Below are 22,964 nucleotides of genomic sequence, written 5' to 3'. Positions count from 1 at the left end.
TGACAGCTGTGTTAAACTCAGCCGCAACAATGACGCCTAAGCTTCCCAAGTGGCTGGTTGATTACAAATCAACCTCTTCTTTATTGTTGAAGCTAACCACATGTGACAGAGTGGGTTCACTGATAAAGTACTGCTACGCACTACTATTGTCATGTTCTCCCTTAATACTCTATATTTTTGTCTGTGCCCTAGCTGTGTGGTGCCTGATATTCTCTGAAAGCAAAAAACAACTAGTCCATATGGGACAAGAGGAAGAAATGTACAGGAAAACATATTTCCTTTTTTCAGCATTCCGTCTACATACAAATTCACTAGCATAATAATACAGGTGGAGTAAATGGTTCAAGCTCCTTAATAAAATAGCATGGGTTCGCAGTGCTAGAGATGTGGGCTACAAGTGACTAAGGGGGGGGGGGGGGGTCACTTTGACTTTAGTGGATGATGGACATCTGCCAAAACGTGGTGACTGCCTCGTCCACCAAACTTTGTTTTCGTTTGCCGCATTTAGGGTGGATGAAGCACCAGGTTTCTGGCGATGTCTCAGCTTCTGCTACAGGGCCATTGATCAGTGTATATCAGAAGGTCATCACTGTTTAGGGCTGTCCTTCCAATGTAATTTTTTTCTGTTCAGGATCACAAAGAAAATCCGGGCGGTCCTGAAGAGGAACAAACACAAATGACTCTCAAGGCATTTAGAAAAACTCAAAGCACATCAAGGCAATTTTTTTGTGGTTTTTCATAAGCGAACCCCTGCTTTAGGAGTTAGCTAGTGAAATACAACAGCAAAAAATTGCTGAGTGGGCAAAAAACAAAAACTCTGAATCCTCCACAAAGTACTCTCACTTCAAAGCAACTGCTGCACCGGTGTCTTCATTGAAAGCTTTAGAGATTAGTCTCTAAAACTATGGAGGATGCCTTCCTCTAGGAGCATGCAGGTCCCAGTCTCCACTGACATAATGGGCTGGCTAGCAGCCCGCTGTTCTTTAAATGGCATGTAAAACTCCAATAAAACTTTATAGTCAAACATACTTTTGCTCTTTGTCTATCTTTCAAACAACTCACCCAGCATTGCCCATATTTTGCATGATTAAAAGCATTGAGTGCAAGCATGTTTTTCAAACCGACATTCAGTTGCATCAGTAATAACTTTTGATTCTTTCTTACCTGTTCTTGAAGTGGACTGTCCGAAAGTTCCAGAGCAGATCCATTCTTTGTTGTTCTTTTAGCTGCAGTGACAGATAATTTATATTTACCTCAATTACTCACTACAGTAGTTACTATATTTTGTGATATTACTAGAGTTTATGCAAAGAACCCACTGATATGCCTCAGTTTGTAAAACATTTGTAGAGTTCATCATAGGCACAGAGAGCCTCTACCCAGGCCAGATTCTTCATGATAGCCACTGAGTATGTAAATGAGTTAAGTTGATAGTCTTTTTATGTAAATGTGTCTTACATGGATGCTTTGAAATTCTGTCATGAATCCGGTCTTTCTGTGTATATGTGGGCCAACTCAATAAAATTAATCAAAACCTGTCTACATTTTAGAGAGAAGTATCTACATTAAAACATACATTTTCCCTAAAGGAGCTATTTTCTAGACACTTCTCTTATGTCCTGGACTAGCACTTCGTCAACTAACAGCAACCACCACCCCACTGTTAAAACCCCTTGGGCTGGGTGTCGATTTAGAACAGTGAAAGGTTGGATATTGACTAAGGATCATGACTAGTGCATGGACTTTTTCTTCCTTGTTCCAGTTTTCTTTCACCTTCTGCCTATTTTGTGTCTCGTGACAAATCACATTTTGGAATGAGAAACAAATGCAATGTTCACTGGACATTTACAGCTTACCACAACAAGAACATTTTCCAGATCTGGCTAAAATTTGATGACGGGGCTTTGAAATCAGGTGCAGGTGTCTTCGGAGAAGAATATTCACGACTTTTTCCTTCAGCTCTGGAGTTAAGGTGTTGTTGGCAATCTGAACATTGGCAGCAGTTTCTTAAGAGGCACAAACAAATAATAACTATGTTACTTTGTAATCAAGAATTCACCCTCTTCTTAAGGCACACAAATAATTGTAAGGTTACATTGTAATCAAGACTTCCTCAATAAAGTGGAAATCAAATGATGACCTACAAACGGCTGCATAAAAGAATAACACCCATATATTTTCAGTAGTAAATAATTATGCTCTTTGGCTTTTGCTCTGTTTTCTCTCACACACACTTAGGCTCTTTCATCTCTCTTTCTTATTCTCTTTCATTCCCTTTTAGAGTTGGTAAAACACTTCAGTATGAAAATACACTGCTCCTGTCTCAATCATAACATAAAGTGACATAACAATTAAAATGGCTGATTTCCTCACCAATGATATAATCAACGGCATCACTCCGATGTCATATATGATATTATCAGTGACAGCTCCAATATTATCGCATCACACTTTCTTCTTTTGTACTTTACTGTTCACCTATAGCTTGGGTACTCAATGGCACCCCTCTCGGGTCAAATCCAGGCAGGTATTTATTTTTACCATTATTACTATACTTGAGATAAATTTGCATACAGTGTCTGAATGAGGAGGAAAATAGATATTGTCTGGATATACTATACGCATTACTTGAGGAAATGAGAAATCTCAGTGAGTTTAAATGTTCAATTGTAACACTAATGTACTCAATAGTTGGTAACCTCACCCACAAGCCCTGGTTTTTCCAATTGTATTCACTGTTCCAGGAGTATGACAAAGACAAAGAAACTGCATTTAAGGAATATATATATATATATATATATATATATATATATATATATATATATATATATATATATATATATACCATACCATTCCACCATATATATACATATATATATATATATATATATATATATATATATATATATATATTACCTACTGGCGGTTGCCAGTAGGTAGTTATAGTTAGGACCTATTTTCCATAGGAAATCCACAACATTCTATTCAAAATAACTTTGGCGCCCGTTGACGAATCTTCGCGAAATGTTCAAAACTTCTGCCCAGCTCCGGTCCGCTCCTATCCTGAAAGTCTTGGGATGAATCGTGTAGCGGGGGCTGAGAAAAAAGGGGGGTCCAAAAACGTGTTTTCCCGATGCAATTTCCCATAGGACCTTTAGCCGCAGCTACAGCCCGAACTGCTGAACGGAATTACACCAAATTTGTCAGAAAGGTAGACCTTGGTTCAGAGTCGTGCCTTTTGCTTAAATGGTATAAATCCGTTCAGTAGTTCCTGAGAAAATCAAAATCAAAATCACATATATATCTGGGCTGAGCCTAATCACACATCTCATCGTGAGATCTGATTGGCTGTCAGTACTTCATCCAAGAAGTGTTGGGAGCCATCTTGGGATCAATATACATGATAGCACCTCATTAAAAAGCATTGCAGTTAATAGAAGGTTTTAAGACTTTAGTTACATTATAAATCATTTGTTGATGGTACCATACTCATTTTAGGAATTGTGGTGTGTTCTAAGGTGATTTTACCATGTGAAAAAGCCTTCTGCTGTAATATCATGAATCATGTTTGAGAGAAAACTATTTTCTCATGCTTTTCCCACAGAGGTTTGGAAGGTGATCTATAAGCTAAACTGAGAACATATTTTCTGTAAATTCACATTATCTTGCTCAGTCATGTGAGAATGAAGTCTGACATTCTCAGTAAAACATGTACATCCAACAAGGGCAGAGACTGTCAGTTGATTCCTTTGTGTTCTACTGCAGCTTCCCAGAGTGTTCTAAAGAACAACTAGAGCGCTAACAGTCCTACTTATGACAAACGTATTGCACACCTGAAGCCATCTTGATTGGAATATTTAAAAAGGAACAAAATGAGGGGGTTCATTTTGCCATAGAAAGTATGATTAGTGCTGAAGAAAGAACAATTAGGGCATTTATTTCATTAAAAAATTCTGACATGCAGACTAAAACATGCACTTTGAATACCAGCAGCAGACTTCCCTGGTGAGCAGTAGTTTTACTACAGTGATCTAATGAGCAACTAGAGAGCTAACATTCAGAATTTATGGCAAATGTGTGACACATCTAAATGCCTTCTTGATGGAACCAAAGTAAACAAGCATTGAAAATGCAATAGGTCTCGCCCTCGTTTAAGTTAAAGCAATTCTGTTTGTAATTAGGTGGCTTTGCTTTTATTAGTGTTTTTCAAACTTTCATGTACATAACATGCATATGTATGCATATATGTATATGTATGCATGCATTTTTATTTGTATTTATATAGATATGCAGTTTATATATATGTTTATATGTATGTATATATATACACATACATATATATAAAAGCATATGCATATATATGCATATATATATGTGCATATGTGTACGTGTAGAGAGAGGTAGAGAGGTAGAGGTGTAGAGGTAGAGAGGTAGAGGTAGAGAGGTAGAGAGAAGAGGATGAGTAATAGAGAGTAGAGAGTGAGTAGTAGAGAGTAGTACAGAGTAGTAGAGAGAGTAGCAGAGAGTGAGTAGTAGAGAGTAGTAGAGTGAGTAGTAGAGAGTAGTAGAGAGTGAGAAGTAGAGAGTAGTAGAGAGTGGGTAATAGAGCGTGAGTAGTAGAGAGTAGTAGAGAGTGAGTAGTAGAGTGAGTAATAGGGAGTAGTAGAGAGTGAGTAGTAGAGTGAGTAGTAGAGTGTAGTAGAGAGCGAGTAGTAGAGAGCAAGTAGTAGAGAGTGTGTAGTAGAGAGTGAGTAGTAGAGAGTAGTAGAGAGTGAGTAGTAGAGAGTAGTAGAGTGAGTATAAGAGGGTAGTAGAGAGTGAGTAGTAGAGTGAGTAGTAGAGAGTAGTAGCGAGCGAGTAGTAGAGAGCAAGTAGTAAAGAGTGTTTAGTTGAGAGTGAGTAGTAGAGAGTAGTAGAGAGTGAGTAACATAGAGAGTAGTAGAGAGTGAGAAGTAGAGCAAGTAGTAGAGAGTGAGTAGTAGAGAGTAGTAGAGAGTGGGTAATAAAGCGTGAGTAGTAGAGAGTAGTAGAGAGTAGTAGAGAGTGAGTAGTCGAGTGAGTAATAGGGAGTAGTAGAGAGGGAGTAGTAGAGAGTGAGTAGTAGAGCGAGTAGTAGAGAGTAGTAGAGAGCGTTTAGTAGAGAGCAAGTAGTAGAGAGTGTGTAGTAGAGAGTGAGTAGTAGAGAGTAGTAGAGAATGAGTAGTAGAGTGAGTAGTAGAGAGAGGTAGAGAGCGAGTAGTAGAGAGTGAGTAGTAGAGAGTAGTAGAGTGAGTAGTAGAGAGTGAGTAGTAGATAGAGAGTAGTAGAGAATGAGTAGTAGAGTAGTAGAGAGTGAGTGGTAGAGAGTAGTAGAGGGTGAGTAGTAGAGAGAGTAGTAGAGAGTAGTAGAGAGTAGTAGAGAGTGAGTAGTAGAGAGTGAGTAGAGAGAGAGTAGTAGAGAGTAGTAGAGAGTGAGTAGTAGAGTGAGTAGTAGAAAGTAGTAGAGAGAGAGTAGTAGAGAGTGAGTAGTAGAGAGTGAGTAGTAGAGAGTAATAGAGAGTGAGAAGTAGAGAGTAGTAGAGAGTGAGTAGTAGAGAGTAGTAGAGTGAGTATTAGAGAGTAGTAGAGAGTGAGTAGTAGAGAACAAGTAGTAGAGAGTTTTTAGTAGAGAGTGAGTAGTAGAGAGTAACAGAGAGGGTAGTAGAGAGTGAGAAGTTGTAACGCCCTGAACGTCTCAGGATCGTTTAACAGACACGACAATGAGGACGCAACCACTTGTGAAGGGTTAGTTCTTTTAATGAAGGCAAATAAAATACAAAGAACAAACAAAAGTTATAGTCACTGGAATCCTCCAGGCTAAGTACGTTACCAGCCCACAGCACGGATGGTCCTAACCGTCCTCTGCATATACGCCGATCCCGGCGTATGCCAACAGAGGGCAGAAATGAAATGGCCGACAATGCCAATCGGTAGGCTGTGAGGGGCACGAAGAGTGTTGGGGAGAATCGAGGAGTCAGGGAAACACCCAGCCGGGGTCTCTACCTGAAGGGAGCAGCCGCTCAACCTCTTCCTCAGACTGCACCGGGACGCGGAGTCACCTCCTGGTGATGCGTCACCGATACCCCAATCACAAGCAAGAAGACTGAACCGAGAGCAGCCGCTCGATCGATCCTGTGGACTTCCGAGTCTGTAACGCGGCAAACACCTCCTGGTGTGCGTTACAGCTGGCAGTCCCTGTGTCTCTGGTCGGGCTGGGAGTTACGACTCCAACCAGCAAAAGCGCCACTGCGCTTGGACTCAGCCGAGTCAAAAAGCGAAGCTCAATGGTTGACCGGTAGAGCTTCCGGGTCCTTCACAGGTGACGATGGGGCAAGACACGGCCCAGGGAGTAACGACTCGACCTACCTCCGTTCTTGCCTTACTGGAGCACCACTCCGGAACACTGCTCTTCACGAAGCAGGTACGTCGGTGTAAACACAATATCCGACAGCCTTGTACCTCCCGGTTCCTCCCTTTATAGGGCGTGTTTTCCTTGAGTTATGTAACAGCTCTCCTGTTTACATAAGGGCGTGTTTCCCTTGAGTTATGTAACAGCTCTCCTGTTTACATAAGGGCGTGTTTCCCTTGAGTTATGTAACAGCTCTCCTGTTTACATAAGGGCGTGTTTCCCTTGTATGACAGGAATTCTTGACAGTACATCCTCCCTCTCAGCGGCTCCCCACGGGTCCAGCGCTGGCAGGAAAACGCCGATGGAACAAGGAGACCAAGCGCGGAGCATGAACCCCTTCAGCCGGTTCCCATGAATGCTCCTCCGGGCCATAGCCTTTCCACGCAACCAGGTACCACAGCTTCCCCCTGCGCCATTTGGACGCCCGTATGCCCGACACTTCATACTCCACCTCCGACTCCACGCATACCGGCCTAGGTGTCCCAGACGGCTTGGAGGGTGCTGGTTTGAGCAATGATACATGAAAGACAGGGTGTATCCGCAATGACTGGGGCAAGCACACCTTCACGTTCACGGGACCCATACACTTGGTAATTCGATAGGGGCCCATGTACTTGGGATGGAACACACTGTTCTTTCGAAACCTCATGTTTCTTGTGGATATCCAGACGTAGTCTCCAGTGCGGTACAGTGGCCCGGGCCTTCTCTTCCTATCTGCCGCAGCCTTGTATCTTCTCTTGGCCTCTATTAGGACAGCCCTTGAGCGCATCAACGTGTCTTTTATGTGTGCCACCCTGTCCGCTGTGGCGGGAATCCTGTCCTCTCTGAACGGATGTAGAAATGGCAAGAACCTGGGATGTTGGCCATAGTTGCTATAGAACGGAGATGACTGTGTGGAGCTGTGAGTGGCGTTGTTATAGGCTATCTCTGCAACCCATAGCAAGTCGACCCATTCTTCCCTGCCCTGGTCCACAAAACATCGCAGATACTGTTTGAGCGTTTGGTTCAGGCGCTCGGTTTGGCCGTCCGTTTGAGGGTGGTAGCTGGTGGACAGGGCGGTCTTAACATGCAGCGCAGTGCACCAAGTCTTCCAGAATTGCGCAGTAAACTGCGACCCCCGGTCCGACACGATCACCCCAGGTAATCCATGCAGTCGTACCACATTCTTTAGGAGTAGTGACGCCAATTCCCCGGCCGTAGGGACTCTCTTGCAGGGGATGAAGTGCCCCATTTTCGTCAAGTAATCCACCACCACCAGTATTGCCGTCATCCCCTGGTCTACCGGTAGGCCCACCACGAAGTCCAGTGATATGCTATCCCATGGTCTATCCGGGGTCGGAAGTGGATGTAAGAGCCCTTGGGTTCGGCCATGGTCGGCCTTCATGGTAGCACACGTAGGACACTCCTGTCCCCACCTCCTGACATCCACTCTCATGGTTGGCCACCAGAAATGCCGTCCCATGCTAGCCACCGTTTTTTCAAAGCCCAAATGACCTGCGCATGGAGAGTCATGGCACCAGATGAATGCTTGTTTCCTTAGCCTAGGCGTGGGTATCAATAGGCACCTGCCCTTCAGGGGTATCCCGTCCTTCAGCTGCCATTCTCTGTGACTGAGGAGCCACCTCCGCCATGCGAATGACCTGATCCCTCTCTTTATTCCCCTCAGGAAAGTATCCGGTTGGATAACCCCCAATACCATCCTCGGGGAAATGATGGAACGCTCGGTTGCAGGCAATGGTTCCTTAACTGCAGATTGACGGGACAGGGCGTCCGCCTTCCGGTTTTCCGTCCCCGGCCGATATGTGATGCGGAAGTTGAACCCCGCAAAGAAGATCATCCACCGCAGCTGCCTGGGAGAAAGGTGTCTAGTGGCCGTCATGAACTGTAGGTTCCGATGGTCCGTGTACACCGATACCACATGTCTTGCCCCCATCAACCAATGCCTCCATTCGGTGAAGGCGTCTTTGATTGCGAGAAGCTCCTTCTCCGCAATATGGTAGTTGCGTTCGGCGTCGTTGAGTTTGCGGGACATGTACGCAACGGGATGAAGCACCCCTGTGTCGTGGTTGCGTTGGGACAAGATAGCCCCCAGCGCCACATCCGACGCGTCCGCTTCCACCACGTAGGGGAGATCCGGATCGGGGTGAGCCAACACCGGCGCCTTACCAAAGGCGCTTTTCAGGGCCTCAAAGGCTTTGTTCGCTTCAGGGGACCAGACAAACTCCTTGGACTTCCTCAGTAGCTGTGTGATTGGGGCCACCACTCCTGAAAATCCATCTATAAACCGCCTGTAAAAGTTGGCGAAGCCAATGAAACTTTGGACGTCCTTCACGCTTTGGGGCACCGGACATTCTTTCACCGCCTTGATCTTTCGTTCTGCCATCTCCTGTCCCTCTGGACTCAGCATCACTCCGAGGAATTCCACGGATGTGACGTGGAAGTCACACTTGCTGAGTTTACAAAACAGCATGTTTTCCCTCAGCTTTTGGAGCACAGCTTTGACGTGGTGTACGTGCTCCTCCACACTGGACGAATAGATGAGGATGTCGTCGATATATACGACCACGTAGATATCCAACTCCTCTCTGAATACCTCATTCAAAAAGTACTGAAAGGCTGCCGGGGCGTTGCACAGACCGAACGGCATGACGAGGTACTCAAAAAGGCCGAACCTGGTCTTAAAGGCGGTCTTCCACTCGTCTCCGTCCCTCATGCGCACCAGATGGTATGCCCCTTTCAAATCCAACTTGGTGTAGATACGAGCTTTCTTGACCTGTTCCAGAAGTACACTGATGAGAGGCAAGGGGTACCGATTTTTTATGGTTATCGCATTCAATGCCCTAAAGTCCACACAGGCTCTCAGCTCCCCATTAGCCTTCGGGATGAAGAAGAGTGGCGAGGCGGCCGGAGACTTGGACGGGCGGATGAATCCTAGCTTGAGGAGTTTATCCAGGTACCCCCGGAGATGCACGTTTTCAGGCTCCGTCAGGGCATACAGCCTGCCGCTGGGAACGCTGGCCCCTGGCACCAGGTCGATCTGGCAGTCAAACTGTCTATGTGGTGGTAGCACTTCCGCCTTCACCTCATCAAATACATCCTCAAAACTGTGATAAGCCTGGGGGAGAGCCACATCTTTTTCTGCCGCTGTAGCCACCGTCTGACTCCCGCTCTCATCTGCGTCAAGGGATTCCGTTCTTATTCCACAATGCAGGATGCAATACGGTGACGTCATTTCGATGCGATGTGTTGGCCAATCCACAAAGGGGTTGTGTTTCTGTAGCCACGGCAATCCCAATATGACGCCATATTGGGGCGCTCGGATGATGTTAAAATCGATTTGTTCCAAATGGTTCCTCCCATATCTCATCGGAAGGACCCCCGTGTGCTGTCCGATGGGCCCCGTCACCAATCGCCTTCCGTCTACCGCATAGACGTCTTCGGGTACTGCTTTGGGAAGAAGCACTAGCCCTAGCCTGCATGCCTCGTTGTGGTCCATAAACATGCCAGTGGCCCCTGAATCCACCATGGCCACAACGGGTATCCACTGGTCATGCACTCCCACGTGCACCGTGATAAACAGGTGTCGTTGTCCCTTAGTGACCGAGTTGGAAAGTGAAGGGATGGATGAGTGACTCCGAGATGCCCCTTCTCTGGTCTTGGAGTCCTCTAGTTTTCCGCCGGTATGTCCACCACGGCTGTTACCGACCGGTTGGCCCGATAACGTGACGTCTTCGGTTTGGCAGGGCATTCACGTACGTAGTGGCCTTTTTTGCCACAATATAGGCACAATCCTTGTTTACGGCGTGACTCTTTCTCCGTGGCTGTGAGGCTCGCTCGTATTGCGCTGATGTCCATGGGTTCTCCCTTGGATGCGGTGGAAGTTTCAGGACTTCCCACCGTCACATAGGATGGAAGGGATTTTCCTTTTCTCCCATGATCCCCCATTCTTTCACTTAGCCTATGTTCCAGCCGTAATACCAGGTTGATAAGGCCCTCACATGTCTTGGGTTGAGGGTCAATATGAGCCACGGCGTCCTTGAGCTCATCGCACAGCCCTTGATGGAGGAGCGCCGTCTGTTTAGCAACAGGCCACTTGGTTTCCGCAACCAGCCTTCGGAACGCGTTGAGATACTGCACCAGGTCGTTGGATCCCTGTCTCAACTCAAGCATTTCACGGTCCGCCGTGTACGAGTCAGCCCTTCTGTCGAATACCTTCAGGAATTCCTCGCGAAAAGCACCCCAATCACATAAGAGGGGGTCGTCCCTGCTCACCAGAGGTACGGCCCATTGTGCCGCGTTTCCAGCCAAATAGGATATAAGGAAAGCCACACGAGCCTGACTCGTGGGGAACGCCTTTGGTTTGCACGATAAATGTAGCGCCACTTGTGTGAGGAATACCTTCACTGTGTTAGGATCCCCACTGTACCTCTCTGGTGTTGCCAAGGGGATGGCTACCGGCATTTCCACTACTACCGCAGGGGTCTGGTTCGTGAGGGAGGTGCTGGGCGTGAGCGGGTCCATTTGGATAGCATCCAGTCTGGCTTTTACATCGGCTGTTTCTTGCCTAGAGGCAGCCACTTCAACTTGCATGGCCGCTAAAGCAGCCAGCACATCATCAAGTGTTGCCATGTCTGTTATCGACCGGGAGACAGTTAGTGTTATTAAGGTCGGATATTTTGTAACGCCCTGAACGTCTCAGGATCGTTTAACAGACACGACAATGAGGACGCAACCACTTGTGAAGGGTTAGTTCTTTTAATGAAGGCAAATAAAATACAAAGAACAAACAAAAGTTATAGTCACTGGAATCCTCCAGGCTAAGTACGTTACCAGCCCACAGCACGGATGGTCCTAACCGTCCTCTGCATATACGCCGATCCCGGCGTATGCCAACAGAGGGCAGAAATGAAATGGCCGACAATGCCAATCGGTAGGCTGTGAGGGGCACGAAGAGTGTTGGGGAGAATCGAGGAGTCAGGGAAACACCCAGCCGGGGTCTCTACCTGAAGGGAGCAGCCGCTCAACCTCTTCCTCAGACTGCACCGGGACGCGGAGTCACCTCCTGGTGATGCGTCACCGATACCCCAATCACAAGCAAGAAGACTGAACCGAGAGCAGCCGCTCGATCGATCCTGTGGACTTCCGAGTCTGTAACGCGGCAAACACCTCCTGGTGTGCGTTACAGCTGGCAGTCCCTGTGTCTCTGGACGGGCTGGGAGTTACGACTCCAACCAGCAAAAGCGCCACTGCGCTTGGACTCAGCCGAGTCAAAAAGCGAAGCTCAATGGTTGACCGGTAGAGCTTCCGGGTCCTTCACAGGTGACGATGGGGCAAGACACGGCCCAGGGAGTAACGACTCGACCTACCTCCGTTCTTGCCTTACTGGAGCACCACTCCGGAACACTGCTCTTCACGAAGCAGGTACGTCGGTGTAAACACAATATCCGACAGCCTTGTACCTCCCGGTTCCTCCCTTTATAGGGCGTGTTTTCCTTGAGTTATGTAACAGCTCTCCTGTTTACATAAGGGCGTGTTTCCCTTGAGTTATGTAACAGCTCTCCTGTTTACATAAGGGCGTGTTTCCCTTGAGTTATGTAACAGCTCTCCTGTTTACATAAGGGCGTGTTTCCCTTGTATGACAGGAATTCTTGACAGAAGTAGAGCGAGTAGTAGAGAGTGAGTAGTAGAGTGAGTAGTTGAGAGCGAGTAGTAGAGAGTGAGTAGTGGAGAGTGAGCAGTAGAGAGTAGTAGAGAGCGAGTAGTAGAGAGTGAGTAGTAGAGAGTGAGTAGTAGAGAGAGAGTGTTAGACCTGTCAGCCCTAGGGTGGTCTTACCCCGTTTTTTTGTTGCCCTTTTCGCCTCATTTTTGCCACCATCTTTTTGTTGGACCTAGGCCTCTGGGCGCCTTACCACTGCCAAACAGTGCTGAGGTGCAGTGCTAATAACATGGCTGCCACAGGCCCCTGCTACTGCGGAGTGGCCATTGCATACACGCACTAGTAGTTAGGAGCAGGCTGGGACATCTTGATACTGTATCCTTGCTGTCCCGCCTTTTTGTCCCATAGACAGGTATGTGGAAGCTCCTGGAACCTTCCAGCCCAGGGAGGAATTATGCTTTGCCACCTTTACAGGAGGGTCACCTGGCCTAGGGGTATAAGAGGAAAGGAGGGAAACCTAACCAGTTAGTTGGGGCACCACTGGACCTGGGGGAACCTCTGCCGGAGTATAGGCGGTTGGGCCTAGTGGAGGAACCTACTCTACTGGGACTGACTGAGCTTAGGCCCTGCTGTACCCAAGTTAGATGAGGGACTCTGCCAGCCTGCTGATCTTGCCCAGTGAGGGGGGACCCAGGGGACCAACTACAGTGTGCTGCAGGGAGCCATCCTGCCCTTTCATGCCTGCCAACTCAACCCCTACTCTCCCCCCAAGAACCTGCAACTGAGACCTGCCATCCACTCCCCCCAAGATACGCGCTGGGCCAACAAGGCGCTGAGGGTAGAAGCGCTGACCGCCTACTACCTATGTCTCACCAACTGGCACTGGGGACCCCTTGAGTGTTACCCCTGCTGACGACATCCCCAGGTAAAGCGCTGTGTCCCTCGACGCGCTAGACTGCAGAAGCTTGCTCCCACTTGCCAGCGCAGTGCTATCCTAGTGCTGTATTAAGAGAACCTGCCCCCCTGAGAAGCGCTGTGACCCCCCTCAGGCTGAAGGTAATGCAGGCAGAGTCTTAAGCAGGTTGGGCAGCCCCCTCCCTCGACAGTGGTCGCTTGTAACAGTTGTAAAGGGGCCTGGTTACAGCCCCAGCTTCCCCCGCACTCACCAGTCAATCTTACAGGCCTGTAGGCAGTCCCGTAGCGCGGTGCCCGGTGCGCTCGTGCTGTGTCCTCTGCATTGGGACGCGGTGTGGAGAAGGCCCGGGCTCACCGCCGCTGCGCCGGGCACCTGGGGCTGCACTCACTGCCGCGGCCCTAGCGCCGCTTGAGGAGGGTATCACCGATCCCGGCACCCCTGGGAACGAGGACGAGCTCACCCGTCACCGCTGCGGCCCCCGAAGCCTGGGGAGGGCCACGCGGTACTGCAGAAGGTCGCACTAGTCCCGGGCTGCGCGGGCGCACGTTGCCGGGCAACCAGGACGCAGGCCGCGTCATCGGCCGCCCCCAGTAAGCTGCAACCTGATTGGCTCCTGGGCAGAGAAGGAAGCCCGGAGCCCTCCGGGAAACGGCGCGGCGGAGCCGGTGTCCCGAGGAGGACTCCGCCGGCCTGAGAAGTGCTCTGCCCCCCCCTAGGTGAGGCCCCGAGTGAGGAGAAGAGCGGGCCACCTGGGGTTAGGGGTGCAAGGTGCTCGCTAGCGATGGTGCACTACGGAACTGCCTACAGGCCTGTAAGATTGACTGGTGAGTGCGGGGGAAGCTGGGGCTGTAACCACGCCCCTTTACAACTGTTACAAGCGACCACTGTCGAGGGAGGGGGCTGCCCAACCTGCTTAAGACTCTGCCTGCATTACCTTCAGCCTGAGGGGGGTTTAGGGTGCTTGACAACTGCCCATAGTATGATCCCCCCTGCGCAAGGACTGCTGCAAAAGCTGATCCCCTCAGCCCAAAGTGTTACCCTTATTGAAGGTGCGCCACAGTGATATCGCCTGCATTGATGTCATGTAAGGACTATTGCATTGATTAGCCCCTACCAAGGAAATGTTTTGATCTGGTATTCATGCCCTGATGCCCTTGGTTTAATTTACGCTTGTTTTACCTGAATGAATTTAATGTTGCCCTGAGATTACCTGCTCTATTTACTCGATTGATTTTATTGTTGCCCTGAGATTAACTGCTCTATTTACGGGAATGAATTCAATGTTGCCATGAGATTATCTGTGCTGTTGACCTGGTTCTCTCCCTCTAAAGCAGCTCTGCTGACCTGGTTTCTCTGGCTCTACAGCAGGTCTGCTGACCTGGTTCTCTGGCTCTAGAGCAGCTCGGCTGACCTAGTTCTTAGTGTAACGTCCTGGCTTTCTCGGGGTTGGGACAAACAGACGACGGACCAGAGAAATGGAGGTTAAGGATGATTTAATAAACAGATAAACAACTACAGACAACAAAGAATACCGGTACTGGAATCACCAGTTAAAGTACGATACCCATTCACAGCTCTTCTAACCGTCCTCCGCATGCACACCGGACCCGGTATGCTCCAACGGAGGGCACAGTGCTAAGCAGTGGCCGACAATGCCACTCGACCGCTGTGAAGGGTAGTTCCAAGGTTGTGGAATCTACGGGGGGCACGTGGGAGTCACCCGGCCGGGCTCTCTACCACCTGGGAACAGCCGCTCTACCAGTATCCCCCAGAGTACTGCCACAACACAAAGACGCTGGAAACACTTCCTAGTGTGTGTCTCTTGTAGCCGGGTTTAAGTGATGATACCCAAGGTGGTGCAGAGAATGGATGGGAGCAGCCGCTCTACCTATCCCAGTTCTCCTACGAGTGTCGATGGCTAAGACGCGGAAACACCTCCTGGATAGCGTCTTAGCTCTAGGCGTGTGTTTACCCAAGTAACGAGGGTGGGGAGCTTCGGCTCGCACCCACCTCGTTTTCTCCAATTGTCAGGCCGTTGGGAGCTTCGGCTCTACCAACGGTACTTGTGCCCAATGACATTGAATACGGCTCTCAGAACGGGACAGGACACGGGCAGGAAGCACACGCAGCACCTCTCCTCCGCTCCTTAGAATGTTCCTTCCGCCGCTCAACTCTCCAACGGGTCCGTGTACCTCAACCAGGTACTCCGGCAAAGATCAGAATATCCGACGCCGAGTCCCAGTGATCTTCTCCTTAAGTAGTACTCTCGGCGTTGTATAACCATGACTCTTGAGTTGCATAACACGAAAACTAGGCGTTACCCTTGGTGTTAGGTAACCAGAACTCTTGAGTTGCATAAGGCACTGTTGCCGGAGGGCATTCTGGGAGTTGTAGTCCGCTCTCCTCCAAGCGCACCAGGTTCACGGAAGTGGCATTGTGGAAGGGAATCCATGTGCGGGAGGGGATTCCTGACACTTAGGCTACAGAGCAGCTCTGCTCATCTGGTTCTCTGGCTCTACAACAGCTCTGCTGACCTGGTTCTCTGGCTCTAAAGCAGCTCTGCTGACCCGGTTCTATGGCTCTAAAGCAGTTCTGCTGACATGGTTCTCTGGCTCTAGAGCAGCTCTGCTGACCTGGTTCTCTCCCTCTAGAGCAGCTCTGCTGACCTGGTTTCTCTGGCTCGACAGCAGCTCTGCTGAACTGGTTCGTTGGCTCTAGAACAGCTCTGTTGACCTGGTTCTTAGGCTCTAGAGCAGCTCTGCTGACCTGGTTCTCTGGCTCTAAAGCAGCTCTGCTGACCTGGTTCTCTGGCTCTACAAAAGCTCTGTTGACCTGGTTCTGTGGCTCTAGAGCAGCTCTGCTGACCTGGTCGCTTGGCTCTAAAGCAGCTCTGCTGACCTGGTTCTCTCCCTCTAAAGCAGCTCTGCTGACCTGGTTCTCTGGCTCTAAAGCAGCTCTGCTGACCTGGTTCTCTCCCTCTAAATCAGCTCTGCTGACCTGGTTTTCTGCCTCTAGAGCAGCTCTGCTGACCTGGTTCTAAGGCTCTAAAGTGGCTCTGCTGCCCCTCGCTCCTGGACACGCCCACTGACGCTCGGCCACGCCCCCTCCCACTTACCTTAAGTGATGTGCTGCCAACGACCGCGCAGCGGGCGCGCCGCTGGCGCGCCAAAGGCAAGCCCGTCTGCGCCCATCCGCGACCATACGGGACCCGGGGCCATAAACCCTGGTCTCCATACCACCCAGCTAAGGACCTATAGTCCAGCAAACATCCACAGCATTAGAACCGCAGCTGTGGCACGCTGCACCCACAGATTCCCACCAGATAAACTTCCTCCCCGCTGCCCGGCCTGTAAACATCCCCTCAACACCAAAATCCCGGCAGACACAATCCAGAAATATTGTATGTACCTGTTGAATTGTAGGTCCCTTCCGAAACACAGCACGGAAATTGCCCTGCTGTCAGAATAACGGAAACCGGACGCCATCTTCCTGACGGAGACATGGCTCACCCCCCACTCTGAGCCGTACCTAGTCACAGCTTTACCCCCTGGCTATCAAATCCATAGGCCAGACCGGTCGGAAGGGAGAGGAGGAGGCCTGGCTATCATACTAAAGGGTCAATATCGTTGTCGTACTACCTCTGAAGCAATCCCCGAGTGTGGTCCCACGGTCCTGAAAAAGTGTTGCTCGATTTTGAGCACTTACGACACGAAACATGTTGACCTCTGTCAACTATAGGCTACCCTGATACCTAGAATCACATGAGTAGCCTCCCTGGTTTTATCTAGTCCCAGCCCTACATAACCTAATTAAAATCATTTAGGGGCCAGGGTCTATTTTAGCTCTTTCGAGTCCCCACATAATTTAGGAGTCACTGCCCTCCACAATTTCACACATGGTCTTCACATAATGGCGTTCTCAGATCAGAAGATCTCCGCTAAAGATGCCACCAGGCCCGTTGGACATTGCAGCGCCGGTCCGACGAGGAGCGCCCAATGATGAAGCATGACACCCTAACAGGTGTGTGAGGGCAACAAGATCTGAAATTTAAATTTCCCTCCCAGATTAGATTTAACAGATGGCCAATAACAATCCCTACTAACTTGGCTATCAAGAGGAACTGTTCTCACCTGTTTTTCCTTCTCTGGCTCTACAGCAGCTCTGCTGACCTGGTTCTATGCACTCATGATGCATGCACCCGACTTCGTGAAAATATATTTAAAAATAATATACGTTTATTATAAGTACAAATATATTATTTTTATAAATATCTTCGATAATCTCTTGCCCTAATATGTATATTAAAGACACATACATATCATTTTGGAACATACATTTTCTTTGCGAGATTCGCGCACCCAGCATGCCCCAGCACGTATATGACATCACACGGGACCCGCCACTGCGCAAGCATCTCGTACCGTAATGCGCATGTGTTGCGAATGCGTGGGAGCAGGAGTCGCGGACTGGTCGCATACCAATCACGCACATCACGTAATATTAAATGTACATGATGTAACTGAAAAACACGCAGCCGTGGCACACCGTACGCGGATCCTTCACAACTTTTCTAAAATGGCGGCTAGAATCCGCACACCCACCGTGATGTGTTCGCTTTGAGTGCGCGACTCCGAATTATTCTTATTTTCTTAAAGAAAATAATATAAATATATTAAAATAAAAAATGAAAACAAAAAAATTAATCAATATTTCAGTTAGAATCTTTTTAAAAAAAGTTTTTGCCCACTTTCAGAAAATTATATAATGTTATTTAATGAATAAAATATTTATAAATAAACAGTTAAAAAACTGTAGAAAATCAGTACAAAAAAATAGGTATAACTACTATCACACTTAGAAATTAGCATTTAAAAAACCTTTGAAATTCACTGAAAAACAACCATAGGTTTCAGAGACGTTATAGTTAGAAATTAGCATTTAAAAAAGCTTTGAAATTCACTGAAAAAACCATAGGTTTCAGAGACGTTATAGTTAGAAATTAGCATTTAAAAACACCTTAGAAGAGGAGGAGCCTAGCGCGCAACTAAGATGGCCGCGTAGGTGCGAGGCTCCCGAGGACCTCCGCGACCTCCTACGAATATCCTGACATTATCCTGCCCTGGATGAGGGGACTAGGTTGGTGAACCTGAGCTGAGGTGGCACCCGTTTCCCGCTTCCGAATCGGACCTCGGACACCGGAGTGAGCACCGATTGAAGTATGCGGCCTTCCCCTCACCGGACCCCGGATTTGCGCAGTGGGGTGATCCAGGGACAAAGTGAACAACAGCGGCAGGCAGGGCCTGGCGACTCGCGTGCCCCGCACTTTCACTTTCACTTTCGCACCACCTTATTGTCTCTGCCAGGTTGGGTCGCGGAGCCCTTGGTGTTGGTGTGGTGTGGCCTTGCTGGGAGACCCTGCCTGCCTGCCGGCTGTGTCCACCCCGCTGCCCCGAGGGGGCCCCCCCCGGAGCCTGTGTCTGCTTTCCTGCCCTACACGGCGTGGCTGGTGCGACTGGGAGACTGGCGGCCATGGCCACGAAACAAGATGGAGACCGGGTTAAGACCAAATCGACCCGGCGCGGTGCCGTCCATCAGGCCAACAGTATGGACCGCTACACCCTCCAGAAGGGATCGCCCGATGGACCTCGCAAGCCCCCTGAGAGTCCTCCTGATGCCCCAGACCTGCCCGTAGATTTGACTCTGCGAGATGTTATGGGCGCCATTGCCGAGATGAAGGCCTCGGTGGGCCAGCGGTTTGATACACTGGCGCAGAAGATTGACTCGGTCCTTGTGGATGTTGGCCTGGTGAGGGCCGATCTTTCCAAAACCAATGACCGAGTAGATTCTTTGGCCCACACCGCATCGGGCCTAACGACAGATGTGGCGGCCTTGCAAACGGAGGTGCGCCGGCTTAGTCGGGCGACGGCGCTAATGGATCGGCGCCTGGAGGACTCCGAGAGTCGGGCACGGAGGAACAACATCCGCATTATCGGGGTGCCCGAGGGACGCGAGGAGGCGGCGGCGGATCTTTTTGTGAAGGACCTGATTGCTACCCATCTCCAGCCACGGGGGCTGAGCAAGTTCTTCGCTGTGGAGAGGGCTCACAGGGTTCCCGGGGGTTGGCCTAATGTCGGAGCCCCTCCGAGACCTCTCATCGCCCGGATTTTCAATTTTCGGGATAGAGACGCTATCCTGCAAACCTCAAGACTGCATGGACCGGTCAAGCTAGACAATATGGAGGTTAATTTATATCCTGATTTCACTCCAGCGGTCCAGAAGCAGAGACTGAGCTTCCTAGGTGTCAAACGCCGTCTTCGGGACCTAAACCTCAAGTATGCCATGCTTTTCCCGGCCAAGTTGCGTGTGGAGGTGGATGGTCGCACGCATTTCTTTGATCGTCCCGAGGCAGCCGGGGACTGGCTGGATACTCTGCCCGGAGATCGTGATCGGGGGGGCGGGGGGGGTCGGCGGGGGGCGACGGCACGCTGGATCAGGACTGAGGGTCTCATAATGGGCCTCACTCTGGACGAAAATGATGCCACTTTTAATTCTGCGTCAGTTTTTTGTAAGTTCCCCTCCTATGGAGGTTGTGTTGGGTCTCTTGGGGGTTCTCCCTCCTCCTCTAGGGGGCTTAGTTAGTCTAACTATATATGGGGCGACAGGTACACTGCACGTTGGGGGGGCTGTTTGGGCTCATGCAGGGGTGCAGGGAGGAGGGAGTTCTGTTGGGGTGGGTGGGTTGGGATGGGGTGTTGTTCGCTCTTACCACAAGGCAAACGTATTATTGTGTTGGTTTTAAAGTGCTCTCCGGGGTACGAATGATGGCTCTTGTATATGATGGGGGGTAGGGAACTAACTTTGTTATCCTGGAATGTGAATGGACTGGGGGACAGGATCAAACGGGGTGTGGTCCTGCAATTTTTGAAGCGAATCTCGCCTGATGTAGTCTTTCTGCAGGAGACACACCTCATTGGTAACTCCTTCTGCGCCATGAATCGGCGTGGATATCGCCTAGTGGCTCACTCGGGCTTTACGTCCGGCTCACGGGGTGTGGGCATCATGGTGAAGAACTCGCTCCCGTTGGAGATTGATGAGGTGCTCCATGATGATAGGGGACGCTATACGGTCTTGGTGGGAAGACTGGAGGGCAAAGTGGTTGTCTTTGTGTCAATATACATCCCGCCGGGGCTGCAGTCGACCACCTTTGCGGACCTTGGGCGCCTTCTCCTTGGCCTTCCGGGGGGGCTTTTGGTTGTGGGGGGGGATTTCAATGCGGTGGTATCTGGATCTTTGGATCGTCACCCCCCTAGGGACCTCCCCCGGGCACAGGCGTGGCTCCCCGGCCTCTTAGATACATTTGGATTAGTGGACTGCTGGCGTTTAAAACACCCCGCGCAGTTACAGTATACTTTCCACTCGGGAGCCCATGGTAGTCTCTTGCGACTAGACTATGTCCTTGTCCCGGCGGCCTATGTTGGGAGTGTGGGAGAGGTACGCCATTTGCCACGGGGTATTTCGGACCACTCCCCGCTCCTACTGCACTTTGATGTCTTTCCGAGAGGTGAGGGTAGGGTGGTCCCAATCAATCCTTGGTACCTGCGCGACCCCTCCATTCGAGCTGCATTGATTAAATCCCTTCAGCGATATTTTGATGAAAATGTGGGGTCTGTGCCTTCGGCCATACCGCTATGGGAGGCCTTCAAGACAGTACTCCGAGGAGAGGCCCTATCCCTCATTTCCCATGCCCGGAGGCGCGAGCGGGAGGAGGTGACCCGGATGGAGGCTGAAATAGCCGAGTTGGAGGGGAATCTAGAAGGTGGGGTGACGGATGCTGCATTACATGTCCTCCAACTCAAGCAGGCGGCCTACAGGGCCCTCGTCACGGAGGCGGCCAGGGGCCTCAGTAGAGAGCAACAGGGGCGTTTGTATGATGTGGGTGATAAGGCTGGTAAGCTTATAGCGTGGTTGGACAAAAAAGAGAGAGCGAATCGTGTGGTCCCGCAGATTGAGAAAACGGATGGTGTGTGCGTGACCGAACCAGAAGAAATTGTCTCCTGCTTTGCGGATTATTTCCATGGGGTGTATTCCCCGGTGTCTTCCTGCTCGGAAGAGGATTCCCTCGCCCTGCTCAGTGATATCGCGCTGCCCTCCCTTTCTGGGGAGGACAGGGTGTCGTTGGACGCCGCTCCCACCTCCGACGAGATCGCCCTCGCCATACGCTCGGTCGCTTCCGGCAAGGCCATGGGTCCGAATGGTCTCCCTATCGAGTTGTACAAGTTACGACCGGATACGCTGGCACCCCACCTCCGGGCTATGTTCCTGGCGGCACACTCGGTGGGCTCCCTCCCGCCGGACCAGCGTCTGGCTACAATCGTGGTCATCCACAAGGAGGGGAGACCTCGGAACCGGGTTACATCCTATCGGCCCATCTCGCTGCTGAATGCGGAGCCCAAGATTCTCGCTAAGGTACTGGCCAATCGGCTGGTCGGCGTGGTGGGCGATTTGGTTCATCAGGACCAGTCTGGCTTTATTCCTCATCGCAACACGGCCCTTAATCTGCGGCGTTTGCACGGTGTGCTCGCACGTGCCCCGTTTATACGGGAGCCGGCCATTTTGGCATCCTTAGACGCCACCATGGCGTTTGACACGCTTGAATGGCCATATATCTGGGCGATGCTTGCGAAGTTTGGATTTGGCCCAGGGTTCATCAGTTGGGTCAAATTGCTGTATTCGGGCCCATTGGCGCAGGTGGTGGTGAACGGAAGAGTATCGGCTCCGTTTGAGCTGGGCCGAGGCACTCGACAGGGCTGCCCCTTATCGCCGCTCCTTTTTGCACTTGCCTTGGAGCCCCTGGTGGAGTGGCTGCGGTGGGAGCCTTCCATCCGTGGTCTCCGCTGGACCCCCGAGTATGAGGACCGTGTATCCTTATACGCTGATGACATCCTCTTGTACCTAGCTTCCCCACGTAAATCACTCATAGTACTAGTTGATGTTCTGCATTCATTCGGTCGTAACTCCGGTCTGGTCATCAACTGGGCTAAATTGTGTGTGTACGTTCTCTCTGGGGAGGCTCCTATCCTCCCGCGGGGCTGTCCGATCCAGGTCGCCCCGCAGGGATTTAGGTACCTGGGTGTCTTCATTACTCTGGACCCGGAGGCTCGGTATGATCGGAACTTGCTTCCCCCCCTCCAGCGTCTGAAAGAGGATGTCGCGCGCTGGCGGCGTTTGCCGCTCTCGCCGCTCGGCATTGTTTAAAATGATGTCGTTGCCGCGTTTCCTATACGCGTTACAGAACACGATGGACCTTGTCCCGGCGCGCTACTTCCGAGAAGTGGAGAGTTTGCAGCGCCGCCTGTTCTGGGACGGGAGGCCACGTATTGCCCTGGCTAAGCTGACGCTCCCCTGGTATGATGGGGGGATTGCCCTCCCGGATATTAAACGGTATTATTGGGCCTCCCAGCTAGCCGCAATTAATCAGGGCCTATATGGGCCAGCCTTAAACCCTGCGTTTGAAATGGATAGGATGCTACTTCCAGGTGGTGACTATAATCGAGTGCTCTACTCTAGCGCGCCCGACGCTCGCCTGACGGGCCCCACGCGTGTCATGGTGCAAGTGTGGCACACGGCTAATGCTGCAATGGGGTGGAAGGACCGTTTGACCCGGGCGTCACCACTATACGCATCTGAGCGGTTGGGCTCCTTGTGGACCTCGAAGGGCTTTGAGAAATGGGATTTAATAGGCATCAGCAGAGTGGGGGATCTCTGGACGAGGGGAGGATTTAAAACGTTCGAGATGCTGCAGACGGAATTTCAGTTGCAGGGCAGCGAGTACTTTCGGTACTTGCAGGTCCGGCATGCGCTGGGCTCCGTCTTTCCGGACGTCGCCTCCATCCCGGAGTGCTCCCCCCTGGAGGATAGAGTGCTGGACGGACACGTCCCTGACAGCACGATATCACTGATCTATA

At 50.4% G+C, this 22,964-nt stretch overlaps 1 protein-coding gene across 1 annotated transcript in view; it reads right to left on the bottom strand.

Moving 5' to 3' along the window:
- The window catches only part of LOC146810881 (electrogenic sodium bicarbonate cotransporter 1-like), a 358,834-nt gene that overhangs the window by 244,119 nt on the left and 91,751 nt on the right, over nucleotides 1-22,964 (bottom strand). Inside the window, exons 3-4 of the mRNA XM_085617923.1 lie at nucleotides 1,857-2,006; nucleotides 1,165-1,226 (exon numbers count right to left, since the gene is read on the bottom strand). Of these exons, the coding sequence (XP_085474049.1) occupies nucleotides 1,165-1,226; nucleotides 1,857-2,006 (212 nt within the window). The remainder of the gene's footprint in view (nucleotides 1-1,164; nucleotides 1,227-1,856; nucleotides 2,007-22,964) is intronic.

This window comes from Triturus cristatus, chromosome 7 (assembly GCF_964204655.1).
Source record: "Triturus cristatus chromosome 7, aTriCri1.1, whole genome shotgun sequence".
NCBI classification, from domain to species: Eukaryota; Metazoa; Chordata; class Amphibia; order Caudata; family Salamandridae; genus Triturus; species Triturus cristatus.
Note: the sequence above shows the minus strand (reverse complement) of the source record. Positions and strands in the feature narration are given on the sequence as shown.